Here is a 19,390-nt window from a genome sequence, read left to right as displayed (position 1 = left end):
CAAGGCAACCCCCCCACCTGCACACACAAAAGCCTTTAAGAAATAATGACAGGCCCTTTTCAGTTTTACTTAGTTGCTTTTCATTTAGCAAATAAAGAAGAGAATGTTTTCTGAGCAGGTAGACATATTTAAAATAAATCACTTGGTAAAGGTGAGTATTAACTGCTTGACATACAATAAGGCAAATCATTAGTTTTAACTGTAGATCATTCAAAGTAACAGGTCTTCTGGCAGTTATACCCAACGATTCCCAAGATTTGACACATACAAATACATATGCAGTCTATTTCTGAAGACTATCTGTAATTTTTATGTTTATTATTACTGTGTGTGTATGACTGGGGTGGGGTACGGAAGGTGCCACATCACCCATGCAGGGATCAGAACAAAACTTTGTGGAGTTGATGCGCTCCTTCATTTCTGCACGGGTTCTGGGCGTTGAACAAAGGTCAAGTCTATACTCTCAAGAATCTTTACCTGCTAAGTCATTGCTCTAGCACCTCCAGGCATCTTTAAACCTTCAAATCCATTAGGATTTTCCCCAAAGTGTGACACAGATCAAGTAAACTGACTGTCAATTTATTTTTCACTGCATATCACACAAAACTCTTAAAGAAAAATATAGCATATTTAATCTATTCCTAGTTTCTTATTAATATATAATGAGGAAATTCTATATGTAAAACTCTTAAGTAGTCTACAATTCTTTGGTTAAGAAGATGTTCTTATAAGGTCAAATCCAAATAATTTATTCTTCTGATGTTTGAGGATGTTGACAGAATTTCCCTGTTGTTATTAGTAAGTAACTAAACTGACTGTCTTAAGTATTACTGAGTATCTATGATGTTTTCTTGAAAAGCTCCAGGTGAGTGCTATTTCCCAAACTTCAATTCTGACTTTTATCATCACTTCTAAAAACATTTCACCAGAAAATCCTATGCAAGAGATGGAATCTGTCATACTAAACACTTCTTACGAAGGCAATTCTCAGGGATTAAGAAGTATAAGAAAGGACTTTTAAAATCAGAAATATACCTTTTGCTAATTAAAAAAAAATGCAGGGACTTGGACTGAATGATAGAATACTTGCCTGGTGTATCTGAAACCACAGGTTCAATCCCTACTGCTACCAAAAACAACAACAAATCCATCAATCAACCACAACTACCGCCCATCACCCCCCCCCCCCCCCCCCAAAAAAGAAATCAGAAACAGACTTAACTTCTAAGAAAATCCTTGGGAAGGAATGATTACAAGCATTAAGGATAATAGTGTCCTATAAAATTCACCAAAGGAACACAAAACAGGAAATGGAGATGATACAGCACTTGGATTTGCTTCAAAATAACACATAAGGATGAGGTGATAGAAACAGGACTCGCTTAGATAGTATTCAAGCTGAATAATAGGAGTTGATCATACCATTCTGTCTACATTTCTCTAAGTTTGAAATTCTCCAAATAAGGGGTTAAACACAGATAAGCTGGACCATTCGCACTGAAACCTTTGTTCCTTTCATACAAAGACAATAAAGAGTCATATAGAATTGCAATATAAGATGAGTTTTTCAAAGCAGAGACCCAGAGAAAGTTAAATCCCAGTGGCACAATGCTAGCTAAGATAAAGGCCAGAGAACTAGGGCAGAGATAGCAAAAAAACGAGGACAGCGATACCAAGAAGCGGCTGTAATAAGACAGAACCAGGACTGGAGACGCAGAAGCAGAGGTGACAGCATTAGCCTAACTATGATGAAGGCTAGACAAGGAGAGATAATACACAAAGATCAGGAAATTGAGATATACATAAGGGCAGAAATGGAGTTACAATCCACTTCAAATAAAAGGACTAATATATTTACCATTCACTAAGCAATACTCTACTAGACCTTAAAAATAGAACTTGACTCATTAACATACGTTGTATATACACCTTAAAAAGTTTTAACAAACGTTTGTTATCTAAACATGTATTATATACATTGTAGAAATGTATCTGATATATGTGAAGATATTTACTGATTGTGAAAACTACCCTAGCAGCAGCAAGGCACAATTCTTGCCTTCCCTATAAAGAACTTGCAACAACACAGTGACTTGTCAGGGTTAGAGCTAACATGAAGGAGCTGAATTCTCACCAAAGCTCAAGAATCTGTACTGCTAACTTTTGCTCTACAATGTACTTATTCACAAATCTCAACAGACAACACATTTTAAGAAGGAACAGAATACAACTTTATTTCCTTAGTTTTAAAAAAAAATACTGAGAAGGTTTATAAAAACTTACTTAGCTGATGAAATAATGAGTTGTGAATCTTTATAGGCTATCAAGTAGCTTTGATTCTCTGGATTATGCACTGTTACCTAAAAGGAAAGGATATAAAATGACTGTGACAATCCATAATTTTCATTTATATAAATAATAGCACACTTTACCTGATGCCCTAAAATACAAAAATTAAATAGATCTTACCATCTAAGGATACAACTTCTTTTTTTTTTTGGGGGGGGGGGGGCCTTTCCTAAACTCGCTTTGTAGACCAGGCTGGCCTTGAACTCACAGAGATCCGCCTGGCTCTGCCTCCCAGTGCTGGGATTAAAGGCGTGCGCCGCCGCAGCCGCCACCACCACCCGGCAGGATACAACTTCTTAACCTTTAGTTGTGACCCACAGAGTTGTAATTAAATGTGGGGCTGCAAAGATTGGCAACATAGAAAATTTCTCAAGTACCAAAAATTAAACCAAGTCAAATGCAGAATGAATTCAAAGTGTTTCTAGAAATGCTCAACCATGGCTCCTTTCATGAATTCACTTGGTTCTAACACACAACATGAACATTTTGCATCATGCCTGTTGTCATGCCACACACCAACAAATGTTTCTTGAAGAGCTAAGAAACAAGTCTGCTTTATGCTACAAATTACAACATACATAAGATTTTCTGGTCTCAAACAGAGTCATTTGCTTAAATATAGCAAAATCTTTTAATGGTTTCCTTGCTGTATATCAAACTAGTATACCTTTGGATTGTATATTTGTTGGAATGACTGACTTTAAAAATTGCTGTTTTAACAAAAAAAAAAAAAAAAAAAAAAAAAGCCGGGCAGTAGTGGCGCACGCCTTTAATCCCAGCACTTGGGAGGCAGAGGCAGGCGGATCTCTGTGGGTCTGAGGCCAGCCTGGTCTATAAAGCAAGTTTTAGGGCAGTCAGAACTACATACAGAGACCATGTCTCAAAAAACACAAACAAAAACAAAATGCTGTTTAAGATTCTGTCTTGGCTTTAATTTTAAAAATGTTCGCACTATGTATCTATTTAATACTGCTAATATATTGAGGTTCACATTAAAAATTTTTTCTCCCCCTGCCTTTCTTTCTTTTTAGACAGGGTCTCTCTACATAGCCTTGGCCATCCTGGAACTCATTATAAAGCTCAGATTGACCTTTAGCTCACAGAAATCTGCCTGCCTCTGCTTCCCAAGTGTTGGGATTAAAGATGTGCACCACCATACTCAGCCATTTAAAACATTTTAAATAAATAATGTGATACCTAGTTAACAGAACCCTAAAACAAAGGAACTATTTCAATTTTATATATGCCAAAAGCTCCTCCATGTTTGTAAAAGTACCTAGATGGGCTGAAGAGATGGCTCAGAGGTTAAGAGCACCGAGTACTCTTCCAGAGGTCCTGAGTTCAATTCCCAGCACCCACATGGTGGCTCACAGCCATCTGTAATGAGATCTGGCACCTTCTTCTGTGTACATAATAAATCTTAAAAAAAAAAAAAAAAAGTACCTAGCCAAAATAATTAGTAATTATACATTCTAAAATTCACTGGCAGTAAAATTGTAGCCTACATTGAACTAGGCTAAGTCATTCATAACCACCAAGGAACAAAATATACTCACTGTCACCCAACAGTATTATTTTCAGAAGTCAAATATTTTCAGTTGTGCTCACTATCTGACTCAAAAGCTAAATAAACAAAAGCATATTAACTAAATCAAAAACAAGGCTGTGTCTGCTGCTTTCTACAAATAAGTTAGTATATTTACCGGAAACAGAATTCTGTATTAAGAAAACTATAAAGTCAGGTACATATAAACAAACCTGTATGCACCTTTCATTTGAAGCAATAATGTACAAATAGAGGCTTTTTGTTTTGAGACAGGTTTTTATCTATGTAGCTCATGATGGCCTTTAACTCATAATCCTTCCTTCCGAGTCTCCCAATTTTAGGAGCACAGCGTGTATCACCATGTCCAGCAACACAACACATCCTTAAAATGGTAAGATGCTCACTTACTGACAAATGGTTGTGAAAAGAACCCTTTCAGAGCAACAAAGGTAAAACTCCCTGGTATAAAAAACATCAGGTGGTTATAAGCATATACAACACAACTAGATATAATTCCCTCATGAAGTTCCCATACTTACACTCTCTAAAACTCGTAAACATCTCTCTGCTCCCCATAAAGAGGCTACTAGTTTCTCTTCATCCTCATCTCTACTTAAATGATCCACGCACTCTTTTACTAGGCAAAAAGAAATGGACCAAAGTTAGTATATAAAACTTCAATAATTATTCCTTAGCTAACATCAAAAGTCACCCACACACATGCTACAAATATGCTGGAATGTTAACATCGTTTTATGATCAATACTAAGTGCAGTGGTTTGAATGAGAATGGCTCCCATAGGCTCAACTATTGGGATGCTTGGTCAATAGTTGTTTAGGAAGAATTAGGAGGTTTGGGCTTGTCAGAGGAGGCCTATATGTGCTTTGAGGTTTCAAAATACTCAGGCCATTCCCAGTTAGTTCCTCTCTCCTTGCTAGTCTAAACTCAGTGCTTATATGTCAAGATGTGAACTCTAGCTACTGCTCTGGCACCACATCTGTCTGTCCATGCTCCCTGCCATGATGGTCATGGACTCACTCTCTGAACTGTAAGCCCTCAATAAACTTCTTCTCTAAGTTGCCTTGGTCACTGTGTCTCCTTTTTGTTGTTGTTTTCATGAGACAGGGTTTCTCCTGTGTAGCCCTGGCTGTCCTAGAACTAGCTCTGTAGACCAGGCTAGTCTTAAACTCAGAGATCTGCCTGCCTCTGCCCCCCAAGTGTTGGGACTAAACGCGCGCGCGCGTGCGCGTGCGTGCGTGCGTGCGTGCGTGCGTGCGTGCGTGTGTGTGTGTGTGTGTGTGTGTGTGTGTTGTATACAGACCTTTATCTACAATATGATCCAGACCACCCAGAAGCCGGAGCTCTTCTTTAAACCAATCTCCTGCTCGTTTGGAAGTAAGGGACAGCAATGTCTCCATAGCTAAATGACCAGTCTAAAAATCAGAAATACCATTAATGAATACTGAGGTGTAGAATTTTTTTTTTTAAAACAGGGTTTCTTCTCCATGGAACTCTGGCTGTCCCAGAACTCATAGAGATTTGCCTGCCCATGCCTTCCACGTGCTGGGGTTAAAGGTGTGTGCCATTACCTCCTGGCTAGAATTCTGAAACATTAATTTTAGGAATTTGTCTTTAAATATATTGGATTAACCTACCAAAAAGAATGTAATGAGATACATTTCAAGGAGGCAAGACTGGGAATGTCAGTGGCCCTAAATGTTCAAATTCAGTGGTCACTAATTTAAACAGCCTGAAGATACAAAGTAGTAACACTTCGGTTTATATTTTTTCTGAATACAGTAAACATAAGCATTTTCCCCCGCATTTATCAGTGAACCACATTTTTTTCTTCAAGTTCTCTGCTCATTACTTTTTATTTTCCTACAAAGTTGTCTTAAACTTTGTACTGTAGGATTATTTAGCAGCAAGAAGATTCCTTATAGTCACAACAATATACATCCAGAACCACCACTAGATGGTGCACAAATAAGAACCACATTTACAACTAACTAGGTTAGCAGTTTTCTTCATGAATCTATGGATTTAAAGTCTAAAGCCACTTCCCAACAGAGTAATCTAGTTGTCTGTGTAATACAGTTTAGCCTAAGAGAAGAAATAATCAGCAGGGCTGAAGAAACTGACTTAGTTATTGTTCAGCCTGCTAACCCCTTGCAATGTACCAATGAATTACTCATTTAAAAAAGGGGGGTGGTTGGGGGAATAATTAGCAAAGGCTGGAAAGACGTTTCTGTCCAACCCCTAACCACAATCTGAACTTGCACACTTCAAAAAGGAAATATTTTACCTTGGTATGTATTACATTTGAAACTGAATATACATTACACAAAATAAAACAAGTTTTACCAATGAGAATCTCAGTATTAAAAAATTAAGAAGGATCTAAGTATTTTAATAAGTTCTTCAGAAACAAAGAAAAATTTTGCTAGGGTAAATAGAGAATTAGAATCCAATACAAGAAAATTATTGAACTGGGTTCATTTCTCATTCTAGGTCCTGCAAAGAGTAATTTAATGACCAAATTTATCAGTTCATGAGTCTTAACAGCAAAGCTGAGGCCTAATGTTGTATCTTTAAGAAGACTATAAAAATTTTATATTAGTAAAAACTCTGTATTTTAGACTATATTTATCATATCATAAGCTACCATTCAAAAACAGCCTATTTTAAGCATTTTTATTTGAAAACTAAAATAATTCTCTAAAGCAAAATCACTAATAAGACTATTTTGTTAACTGTTAACAGTCAGTTATCCATTGTTTAAAACTCTATATTATTATTATCTTCATGTCTTATCAACAGAACAAATATATTCAAAAGAAGTTAAAGTATTTTTAATTTTTTTTTTTTTTTTTTGAGACAGGGTTTCTCTGTGTTGCCCTTGCTGTCCTGGAACCTGCTTTGTAGACCAGGATCACTTTGAACTCAGCGATCTGATTGCCTCTGTCTCCCAAGTGCCGAGATTAAAAGTGTGTACTACCACATCTGGCTACAAATATTATTAAAAAAACAGAATCGAAAAACTTTAAAATAGCCAGGCAGTGGTGGTGCACGCCTTTAATACCAGCAATCAGGAGGCAGAGACAGGTGAATCTCTGTGAGTTTGAGGCCAGCCTGGTCTAGAGAAGGAGCTCCAGGACAACCAGGGCAGTGGTTACACATAGAAATCCTGTCTCAAAACAACAAAACAAAACAAAACAAACAAACTTTAAAATATACAAAAACATCATACAACAAAAATAAGCCACACCCAAATATAACAAAACCAATGTGTGCAGCTATTCTTTAAACAAAGCAACTTCTAAGCCTACTGTACAATTTAGAAACAACCGTATTTAACAACAGCTGACAATGAATTGAAGGAGAAGCAGCACCCTAACACAGTCCTGTGCTCTGGCTTCAACTATATAAGTAAATTATTTAATAAACGGTCACAGTATGTTTCATGCTGATAGTTACTTACACTAACAAATTTAACAAAAGAAGTCAAATTCATTTTTAAAAAATTATCATTTAACAGCAAATATTTCAAACTCTAATGCTGAATACGAGTAACAAAAAAGATATATTTATTCAATTATACAGCAAATAAAAATTATAGGTTCAATTTAATTTTTAAGCGTTAAAAATTAACCTTTCCTTTATGGATGACTAAAATTCCACATTGTTATATAGACCACATTTTTATTTATTCATCTGTTCCTGGAGATCTAGGTTAGGTCCATTTCCTAGCTATCATCAACAGTGCAGCAATAAACAGACACGCAAGTATTTCTGTGGTTGGCTGAGAGTGGTAACTGAGTTACTGGACAGGGGAGAACACTGGGAAAGATGTCCCAATAAAAACAAAGAATGGAAGAAAATATCACAATGAAACCTACACTTTGAATGTAAATTTAATAATTATTTTTAAAAATTAGATGCAAAAATGCTGAGTGAATGAAAATTACTAGTTTTAAATGTAGTATAATACTGCCCCACTTCCAAATCAATCTAAAGTATTACACAGACTGTGGTGATTTTCCAGTTCTAGAAAGTAGAGAACACATTTGAGTTTTGAACCTGACATGTGCTTAAAGCTGGCTGGCTTTGCTCCCATTTACTATCTTTTTCAGAATCCACGAACCCCTTAGTAAGTCTAGTATAATTAAATAGTGATAGCCTTCAGTTACTGTGACTAGCATAACAGTCTGTAAACTTTTGTGGCAAATGTTGCAGTCCTCTTAGTTAAGCAGGCAATAGAAAAAAGTTTTATCTTACAAAATCAAGTTATACAACAATAATCTTTTCTCCTCTCCTCAAAACCATGGGTCAATTATCTTACTAGCCTTGTAACCATTAAACTATCATCATCTGTTGGGGGGAACTGTTCTCAGAATAAAGGTAAACACCTGCCATAATCCTACAATGAATAGGGACATTGCTCCAAAAAGGGCAAGTGACTAGGAATTTCTCCTTTTAGCTTCCAGATACCCTGAGATAGTTTAGAATAAGCAAATGCTTGCTTACAAATCCTGATTTCTGAGATGGAGAAAAATAAAAATCCCAGTTGCTAACAGCTTAACTGCAGAGGGAAGGAAGGAAAAGAAAAAGCTTAAGCACAATGTAACAAGAAAAACAGCTGTTTACTAGCAAAACCAAAACCAGGAAAGGTTCAAATACAGTTTACTGATTTCAGGAGTATGCTCGCTAATGTTATATCAACTTGACACAAGGGAGAGTTATCTGAAAGGAGGGAATCTCAGTTGAGAAAAGATCTGGCTGTAGGGCATTTTCTTAATTAGTGACTGATCGGGGAAGGCCCAGTCCACTGTGATAGTCCTGGGTTCTCTAAGAAAGCAGGCCGAGGAAGCCATAAGAAGCAAGCCAGTAAGCATCATTCCTCCATGGCCTCTGTAGCAGCTCCTGCCTCCAGGTTCCTGCCCTGACTTCCCTCAGGATGGACTATTACCTGGAAGTGTAAGCTGAAATAAACCCTTTCCTCCCCAAGTTGTTTTGGTCATGGAGTTTCATCACAGCAACAGTAACCCTAACTAGGACAGGAAATGATGTTCAGAGCTAAATTTTATTATACAACTGTCAACGAAGGCTGTAAACAAGGCTAATTAATAAAGGTAAAATGATTTGTCAAAAGCCACATAGTCACTGTGACTAACCAGACTTCTGAGTGTAATCTTCATTTGTTATAGAAGGAAACAACCCACCGTTATATTTTCTAGATCAAGATGCTTATTGTGCACAGTTTCACAGAGTCTTCGGATTTTTTCTTTGATCTTGTTCATGTCTTTTTCATTCAGTAGCTTAGCTGAAGAAGCATCTTGTTCCAGTTCCAAGAGTCGAATCATGAGATCTAGGCTGGCCCTATCAAGATCCATGTTCAAACGATCTCTACTCAATATGTACATGAGAGCAGCTGTACAGAGGGACAGATTCTTCAACAGATCCCAAAAGAGAAATATTCATGAAAGCAATTACTAACAACTTTAGAAAACAAGGACATTACTGACATTTATAAGTTAAAATATCTAAAATTCCTGCTGCTGGTTTGTTGGGAGACCCTAAAAATGCTTGATTCACTGTTCTTCCAAAATATCCTAGGAAAATATATCTATTTGATCAATAAAACCCTGATTAAAAATTGTTTCTTTCAGCCGGGCGGTCGTGGCGCACGCCTTTAATCCCAGCACTCGGGAGGCAGAGGCAGGTGAATCTTTCTGAGTTCGAGGCCAGCCTGGTCTACAGAGTGAGTTCCAGGAAAGGCGCAAAGCTACACAGAGAAACCCTGTCTCGAAAAACTTAAAAAAAAAAAAAAAAAATTGTTTTTTTCCAGCTGGGCAGTGGTGGCACACGCCTTTGATCCAACGTGGGAGGCAGAGGCAGGTGGTTCTATGAGTTCAAGGCCAGCCTGGACTACAAATCGAGTTCTAGGCCAGCCAGGACTGTTACACAGAGAAACCCTGTCTCAAAAAACCAAAAAGAGAAAAAGAAAAAAAAAGTTGGTTTTTTCCTCTCCATCATCCTTCTCTAATTAATGTTCAACTAGAATATAAAATCAACTACCTATTTCTTTGAACACTTTTCCTAAATGAGGAGTTTACAAAATGTTTTATGTATTATACAGTATTTTTACAATATACATTTAATGTTTTTTCCAACATAAAAATATGCCAATTTTTGGTTCAAAAATAGTAACATAAATGTTTATAATTTGTATCAAAACACATTCTCCCTCTGTAGAGTACAGACAACTGAGTTTCCATCAGTATACAAGGGACTGAAATAAATTTAACTAGGGGCTGAAGAGATGATTCAGCAGTTGAGAGCAAGCACTAGTTGTTCTCCCAGCGTATCTGGGCTCTATTCCCAACATCCATATGGTAGCTCACCACTGTCTGTAACTATAGTTCTAGGGATCCAATGCCATCTTCTGGCCTCTGCCAGAACCAGGCATACACCTGGTGCACAGACGAACAAGCAAACAAAACACTCAAAAATTAATAATTAAACAAATTAGTTTTTTTCTGAGACAGGGTTTCTCTGTGTACCCTTGGCTGTCCTGGAACTCACTCTGTAGACCAGGCTGGCCTAGAACGCAGAGATCTGCCTGCCTCTGCCTCGCTGGGATTAAAGGTGTGTGTTGCCACTGCCGCCACCAGGCTAAGAAAATGCTGTTTTATAGAAAACAAATGTAACTGGATTAATTTCTTTTTAAAATGTTGTAATAAAGCAACTTCTTTTTTTTTTTTTTTAAAGATACAGTCTCATTATGTAGTCCTAGTTGGCCTGGAACTCACTATGCAGACCAAGCTAGCCTGAAGACCCACTTCCCTTTGCCTCCTGAGTGCAGGAGCCAAACACAAGCACCACTGGGCCTGACAACTCTGTCAGTTTGTTGGGGCTTTGGCTTTGTTTTTTGAGACATGGTCTCACCATGTATCTCTGGGACTCACTACGTAGACCAGGTAGATCAGGGTAGCCTTGAACATATAACATATAGGGGTAAGCCTGATTCTGCCTCCTGAGTGCTAGGATTAAAGGCGTGCACCAGTCTTGTTTTATTTTTTGATGGGATCTCATGTAACCCAGGCAGGCCCTGAACTCATTATATAGTTGAGGATAATGAACTTTTGGTCCTCCTGACTCTCCTTCCCTAAATGCCAGGATTACAGGCCTGTATAATACCTGGTTTATGCAGTGCTAAGGATCAGACCCAGGGCCTCGTGCTTGCTAAGCAAGCATGCTAGCAACTGAGCTACATTCCTAGCCCCTAGTAACTGTTTTTAATAAAGCATTAACAAAATGTGCTCTTAAAATACTCAAGATGTTTAGAATAATGTTAACTGAGTCAGCCTTTGGTTGACAAATACCCTTAAGAATATAAGGATGGAAACCAAACTCAGATCCTTTACTACTGAGCCATCTCTTTAGTTCCCTTGATTAAATGTTTACAAAGCATTTTTGAAAATTAGGATGCCACAATAAATACCTGAGGGACCCACTAAGGAAAGACTGTCTTAAGTCTATGTGAAGTCTAACTGGGCGATGAAGCAAACTATGCATTTCTTGTCTTTCTGTCCTTGTTACTCTTTGCTGAGTACAACCTGGGTACAGAGGAATGCTCACACACTTTAACTAAATGACTTTGGGTTTTAGAAGAATCAGTATTAATTTTGTGTCACTCAATTTGTAATTTCCTTTCACACAAGGCCACCTCAATATATTACTGTTCAGTTTGGTAGTGACTATTTTTCCCTAACTTTTGATGACACTGGAGCTAACTTAGGTAACCTTTATTATTTATTCCTTTTCACAATGCAGTTATTTTCCAGCTCCAACAACGAACCAAATATTTTAAAATCATGGCCATATTTCAAAACCCTTTTCATGCCATTAATATCAAACAATATTAAAAGATTCTTCTAAATAGAGGAAATAATCTTACATTATAAAATATTCAGTATAGTATGCTAACTGAAAAATGAGTAAGATTTTAATAATATAAACTTGTATATTATAAATATAACAAAAACTTTTCTGAAGAAAAATGTCTCCAGAAAACACGATTTATGAAGCAAAAATGTAGTTATCATCTCTACTTATCAAGCAAATAAAATAAACTCAATCTTTAATTCATTTATATGAATACCAATGAAGGTATTTTCTGATATAGTCAAAGACTACAATTTTTCAGTAATACCTCTCAACCTCAGAAACTTAAAAATACCTGATGGTGCTGAGAATCATCCAAGGTTTTAAAGACCATTGCGACCATCCCATGTGCTCTCAGGTGCATTCGAAAACTGGGCATGGCACATTTAGTAGCCAAGCTAATAACACTAGAAGGAAACAGATTATGTTAGGACAGCTAAAAATTGCTAGGACATTAGCTGTACTTTGCATAATTCCAAACAAGCAAATGAGAAAGAAGCAGAAGGCTTAAAGTACTGACAACACAAAGATAAAAACCATGGGCAAACCACAATTTTCAAACATGTACCAAGGCTTTGAGTGTGACTGGGCACACACTACATTTATAAAAATGAATAGCATGATGTCTGTAGTGTATTCCTAAAGTCACAACAACCATTAAAATCATAAAATTCTAGTTATCTTTCATAATGCTGCTATTATATGAAAACTAGAGGTGGTTATATTTGATTGGATATACTCCAACTCACTATAAATAATATGACCAAGTCTAGGTATTCAATCTATTACCACATGATATGTAAAAGATGACCCATGTCTCTGCTCAAATCAATTTATCACTTGATGTCTGTAATTTTGAGATAATTGGAAAAAAAAAAAAAAACCCACCCTCACCTTGGGCGATGGCGGCGCACACCTTTAATCCCAGCACTCAAGAGGCATAGGCAGGTACATCTGTGAGTTCGAGGCCAGCCTGGTCTACAGAGTGAGTTCCAGGACAGCCAGGGCTGTTACACAGAGAAACCCTGTCTCAAACAAACAAAAAACAAAAAACACCTTCAGATTCCTTAGTATACTATTTATTCTTTTAGCATCTGGAAACTGAAGCCTATACTATAGAAAAAAAGGAAACATTTAACATATCACTGATTATCAACACAAAATTTCTTAAAATTAGCTTTACTAACAAATTTAAAGCCATCTAATTGAAAAAACTTTAATGACATAGCATGCACAACATTATAAAATGTAAAATTAAGATCTTACCTAAGGCAACGTGTGTTTAGAGGCTGAGTACTCTTTAAGCCACTTAACAAGTATTCAATGTCATCGGTGAACTCTTGATTTTCACCAAATTCCACCACATCATTGAAGTGCTTCACGTGCTGAACAACAGTATATAACTGCCAAGAAAAAAATAAGCCCACCTCTTTCGTAACTAAGAACTAGCATATCTAAATCACTATATTTAATAAAAAGCCTATACATCATTCATTAGATGTCAACAAAATGTTCTTAAATCACTAGTACTAGTAGGACAAGGTACGTCTGTGGTTCAAATACGTGGCTATCGGTGTAGTGATAGTTGTTCAAGACAGAAGGCTAAATGTCACACACAGAAACCTATCCACGTGCAGTAAAACTGTATACGGCCGCTTACTTCTTTGTCTTCTTTTCTGCATTTCAGTGCAGTAACTATATCTTGGTAGGGCTGAGTAGGTATTGTCACAGTTTTTATCACTTTGAGTGGTGGTGCAGGAGCCTTAAAAACTCCATCATCTTTTTGATTTGGTTCCTTTGAAGACAGCCTCACCTATTAATAAAGGTATTAAATTAGTTGTTCTAAGCAAATATTTTAAAAGGTAACATCTTGTCTATGTGACAAATTTAGCTTTTAAAAAGTAAATGAAGTTTTTTTTCTTTCTTTCTTTCTTTTTTTTTTTGAAGGGAGAAGAGGGAGGCTGCTGAAAGGTCCTAAGAGATAATTCAAATTCCATGCACTACTAAGATTTAAATGTTTCAAACACAAAAGAACCACTTGAGAAATACTTTTAGCTTTTTAAACGTCACATTTCATATCATTTGTTTGCTTCTAAGACTGATAAGAGAATAAAGAACCACAATTGCATGCATGAGTAGCATTGATAAGCAGTTAGACAGGGCTTCAGAAAAACTACAGTAAAAGCATCATAAAAGCATAGGAAACTAAAAGCAATAAAGAATAAAAATACTAAGTTGTAACAAGAACAAAGCATGTTTCAGCATCACAAATAATTACTAGCATATATGACAGGGACATCATAATCAATTTAAAGGAAACTCCTATACTATAGTTCTATTCTTGGAACTGAGGATGAGCAGTTGTCTATGCATGAGGCCCTTGACTTCACTCTACCCCCAAATTTTTGTTAATGTTGTAACAACTCATTCCTTTGGTAGCTTCACTATTAAAACACTCTTACACATAAAATAAAAATAATTACTGAAAAGACAGAGGCACCAAACTTTAAGTGATTCTCCTACCTCAGCCTTCAAGGGCTGTGATTACAAGTATCGACCATCATTCCTAGCTTTATTTTAAGTTCTGAGATCACTAGGCTGGGAGAATGCTCAGCTGGTGAAGTGCCTGCCATGCAAGCATGAGGACCCGAGTCTGGATCCTCAGCATATATACATAAAAATAAATAAAAAAATAACTGGGCACAGCAGTAAAGCAAAAACAACACAGCAGCAGTTTGGGGTGAAGATTAGTGCATCCTTGACGCTCAACTAGTCGAGCTGAACTAGCCAAATTCAATGAGACTCTTTCTCAAAATGAGGCAGAGAGGGCCAGTGAGATTGCTGAGCAAGTAAAGGTGCTTGCCAAGCAAGCCTGACAACCTGAGCTTGAGCCCCAGAACCCACATGATGGAAGAAAAGAAACTGTTCTTTTTTTTTTTTTTTTGCATTGATGTTTTGCCTACACGTATGTTTGTGTGAGGGTGTCAGAACTTGGAGTTAGACAGCTGTTAGCTGCCATGTAGGTCCTGGGAATTGAACCTGGGTCCTCTAGAAGAGCAGTCAGTGCTCTTAACTGCTGAGCCATCTCTCCAGCCAAAGAAATTACTCTTAAAAGTTGTCCTCTATTGCGTACACACACAGCTACACACACCCCCACACAAATACATACATAATACCACACACACAAAGAATCAATACAAATACTTTATATAAGGAATAATTTTTCTTAAACCCTAATTATAAATTCTATGAAACGTGAATCATGATTAAATGCTCTGGTTTGGTCTTTTGTTGTTGTTTTGTTTCTGAAATAGAGTCTCAGTATGAAGTCCGGGTTGGCCTTGAACTCCTACAAAGTTTTAATTTGCAAAGCTTTTCAATTTTAATTAAGATAGTACCGATCTAGATTAACTTATAAATTACTTAGAGAGGAAAAATAAAACGTTTACTTACTGTGACATTCTGAGGTTTTACTACTGGTGGTCCAGGCAATTCTTCTGAGTCTGGATGGTTCCAATGCCTGGCATTATATACAGCTTTTGTAGGTGACTAGTGAAATGAGAAAAAGATCAACTGCTTCCATCTCATTTTGTATCCCTTACAAAAAGGTGTCATTTATACAGAATAACTGAAATGCATAAACATACATCTTAGACCAAAAAAGAGGCTTTTGCTAGCCTAAGTCAGATGGAATCACTTTGGTATTTAGCACAGAATTGGCAATTGCTCTTCTGTGCAACTAATCAACCAGAAGAAAGCACTTGAAACTGCTAACAAGCACATAGATTATATAGCAGTTGTCTGAGAGGAACATAAAGAACTGAGAGCTAGTTTATGTTTCATCTATTCCATGCACATGTGTGTGACCCATAAAATCTGATTGGGTCATTCCATGAGTTCATAAATTACTTTGATATAATAATGAGTAATCACTTAATGCAAATCTACTCCCTAAAAGTAATGGGAATGGGAAATTTTGGCATTAAAAACTGTTTTCTGTATAAAGTACTTTATTGGGGATGAAGAAATAGCTCACTTAGTACAAGTTCTAGCAGTACAGGATGACAGCTGGAATCGTCTCTGGAAGCTGCATGTAGCAAGCAAGCATCTGGAGTCCTAGCACTTCTACAATCAGAAGACTGCCCAGAAGCTTGAGAACCAGCTAGCCTAGAGTATGTGGCATAACAGTAGCAGGAACAAGACCTGGTTCAACAAGGTAGAAAGCAAGAACCAACTCCTAAAAGTTGTCCCATGACCTCCACATAACACATCTTTGTATGTATGTGCCTACACTCTCTCACATATAAACACACAGAAAAGATAGGTAAATGCATATTTTTTAAAGTAAATGTTTTGAAAGTCTAGTATTTAATATATTTAACATGTTCATTAGCAAAACTTTATTCCTCATACTAGTCATTCTTGCTTCATAATTCTCTACCAATGGGAACTAAGCAGTTTGTGAGAGGCGGAAAGAAGTTCCATACTCATTTAAGTGAAGCCGCTGGAGCCAAATGTACACCATACATTGAAAATTGTTGAAATGTTACAAAGGGAGCTGTGTACTACCTCACAAGACACAACAGTCTCAAGAAGTTCAGTGTACTAGCAATTGGGAATTCTGTAGCAAAAATACAAAAACATTAAATGTTCATAAAGATATAAATTCTCTTGAATACAGGCTGTTGTCCTGCTAAATCATTTATTTAAAATTAGTCTTGGGGTTTGGGATTTAGCTCAGTGGTAGAATCCAGCACTCAGCCCTGGATTCCATCCTCAGCTCCGGGGGGGAAAGAAAAGTAATTTTTAACATTCTGAAATTCAGAACCACAAATAATGAAACCTGTAAATTCAAACCCATAAGATTAAATTTGTATAGAAGGAATAAAACCTTTATTTACAAAAGGAAACTGATTAAACAAAGAATAACAAGCCAAACATACCATTTTACCTTCAAAGAAAACCTGATACTGAATTTTGTCATTTTAAACCTCAAATCTCTGATCTGACTAATGATTCTGTTTATGACTGCAATTTTTCTACGTTTTAGTGCAACACACACAAAATAAAGAGCATTTGTACAAAAAACCTACCTCAATAATGGCCAAATATTGCTGTTACCATTACTCTTATGAACTAGATTTGCATTAAGTAATGATTCATTATCACATCTAAATAAGTTATGAACTCACATAAGGACTTGATCAGATTTTCTGGGTCATATGTACACAGAGTGGATTTAACATAAATTCTAAAAACCAGCTCTCTGTTCATGTTCATCTTAGACAACCACTATACAAGCTGTGTGCCTGTTAACTATTAAATCCTTGATTCAAGCCACCTCTAGTACCTCAAGCACACTCTAAGTACAGGCTTTTGGTATAAATCTGTCCTGGGTTGGAACTGTGCTGGTAGTGCACCTGCCTAGCATGCACAAGGCCCCTGGTTCCATTTCCAGCAGTGCGGAAAAAGTCAGAGACAGAGTAAAGTGCTTGAACATGCAAACATTCTACTGACTTTTATTTGTTTTTTAATTTTTTTTTGTTTATTTTACAAGTATTGGTGTTTTGCCTGCTTAAAGATCTGGGTACCACAACTGTGAGTTATAAACAGTTGTGAGGTGCCATGTGAGTGCTGGGAATTGAACCCAGGTCCTCTGAGGAGTAGTCAGTGCTCTTAACCACTAAGTCATCTCTCCAGGACCCCATTCTATTTCTTTTAAGAATGTACTGACTCTAGGTAATAATCTCAGGGGTAAGAAAAAGGCTAATTCTCCATAGAACAAAACAGGGCAATGCAAGGTTCTTAACTAAAACACTTAAGAGCAGGCAAAACTCTAATTACTAGGTTAAGTACTAAATATTACTAATAGCTATGCTGGGCTACACTATGAGTCAATACCTTCAAAATAAATAAGCAACTGGAGGGGGGTAGGTAGTTTATCCACCATACAGAGACTCAGATAAACAAAAGGAAAAAGCTGGCATTGAAACATTCTATAATAAGAGTTAGGAGGAACTGGGCTGTGGTGGTGAACGCCTGTAATCCTAGCACTTGGGATGCCTAGGCAGTTGGATCTCTTGAGTTCGAGGTCACAAGGTCAGCCTGGTCTACAGAGAGTTTCAGGACAGCCAAGACTATGCAGAGAAACCCTGTCTCAAAAAAACAAAATAAGAGACAGAGAGCCGGACAGTGGTGATACACGCCTTTAATCCCAGCAGTCGGAAGGCAGAAGCAGGTGGATCTGTGTGTTGGGGGTTGGGGGGGGGGGAATAAGAGGAAATGCAGAGCCCAGAAACCTCAAAAAGGTCATATTACATTTAAAAAAACTTTTTTAGTTAGCATAGGCGATGGAGGATCAAGGAGTTCAAGGCCAGTCTCACCTACACAGAGCCTGCTACAAATGCCTTTTCTCAAATAAAAACAAAGCAAAATACATTTCTTATTCTTGGTGATGGCTGATACCATCAACTTGACAAGCTCTAAAATCACCCAGGAAACAAGGCTCTATGCACGTCTATGGGGGATTATCTAATGAGAGGTGAAAAGACCCACCTTGAATATGAGCAGTACAATTCCAAGGGCTGGGGTCTAGGACTGCATAAAAAGGAGAAAGTGAGCTGAGCACTAGCACCCATCCATCTCTGCTTCCCAAACTGGGATGCAGTGTGGCGAGCTGCCTCAAGCTCCTGCTGCCAGGACTTCCCCACCATGATGGATTATACCAAAGTTGCTTCTTATTGGGGATTTTGTCACAATGAGAAAAGTAACTAATACACTATATTTAAGCATATAATTTGATAAGCCTATAATTTTAAAGTATTCGATGTTTACCATTTTAATGCTAGTGTATAGTAGTATTAAAAAAACTAGATCTGATCAGAACTTTCCCTTGACTTTTATTCCCAAATCTTATAGCTACAAGGCTTTAAAATAATTTTTTAGATTTATTTATGCGTATTAATGTTTTGCCTAGTGCCCATGGAGGGCAGAAGAGGGCATCAGATGCCCTGGAACTAGAGTTATGGATGGTTATGAGCCATGAAACTACTAAGCCATCATCTCTCTGGCCAGTTACAGTGCTTATTACAGGGGAAGAGAGCTACTAAAGCTGCATCTACCTAAATAACATAGAGGTGTTAGCCAGGAAGGGAGAAAGGGAAAGAACACTAAATTGATCCTGAACTCTTAACAGCAATTGAAAAAATGATACAAGAACTCCACTTGCTCCAATGTGAATTGTGTATATAAACACCACAGCATCTGATGTCACATTCTAATTTTATATAGTAAAAGTGATTGTGCAAAATAACTAAAAATGGGTTTTAAAAAGAACAACTACAGGCTGGGCGGTGGTGGCGCACACCTTTAATCCCAGCACTTGGGAGGCAGAGGCAGGCGGATCTTTGTGAGTTCAAGGCCAGCCTGGTCTACAGAGCGAGATCCAGGAAAGGCACAAAGCTACACAGAGAAACCCTGTCTCAAAACAAAAAAAAAAAAAAAAAAAAAAAAAAGAATTACAGAGCAATCAACTTTTCATGAAAAAT

General features: G+C 37.2%; 1 protein-coding gene across 1 annotated transcript in view; it reads right to left on the bottom strand.

The window, feature by feature from the left end:
* Wapl (WAPL cohesin release factor) overlaps positions 1-19,390 on the bottom strand; it is a 70,361-nt gene that overhangs the window by 12,006 nt on the left and 38,965 nt on the right. The window contains exons 5-12 of the mRNA XM_052733983.1: positions 15,297-15,392; positions 13,504-13,656; positions 13,110-13,246; positions 12,139-12,250; positions 9,119-9,346; positions 5,218-5,329; positions 4,435-4,532; positions 2,284-2,360 (exon numbers count right to left, since the gene is read on the bottom strand). Coding sequence (XP_052589943.1) covers positions 2,284-2,360; positions 4,435-4,532; positions 5,218-5,329; positions 9,119-9,346; positions 12,139-12,250; positions 13,110-13,246; positions 13,504-13,656; positions 15,297-15,392 — 1,013 coding nt within the window. The remainder of the gene's footprint in view (positions 1-2,283; positions 2,361-4,434; positions 4,533-5,217; positions 5,330-9,118; positions 9,347-12,138; positions 12,251-13,109; positions 13,247-13,503; positions 13,657-15,296; positions 15,393-19,390) is intronic.

The sequence above is a fragment of the Peromyscus californicus genome, unplaced genomic scaffold (assembly GCF_007827085.1).
Source record: "Peromyscus californicus insignis strain IS unplaced genomic scaffold, ASM782708v3 Scaffold_12__1_contigs__length_115047231, whole genome shotgun sequence".
NCBI lineage: Eukaryota > Metazoa > Chordata > Mammalia > Rodentia > Cricetidae > Peromyscus > Peromyscus californicus.
Note: the sequence above shows the minus strand (reverse complement) of the source record. Positions and strands in the feature narration are given on the sequence as shown.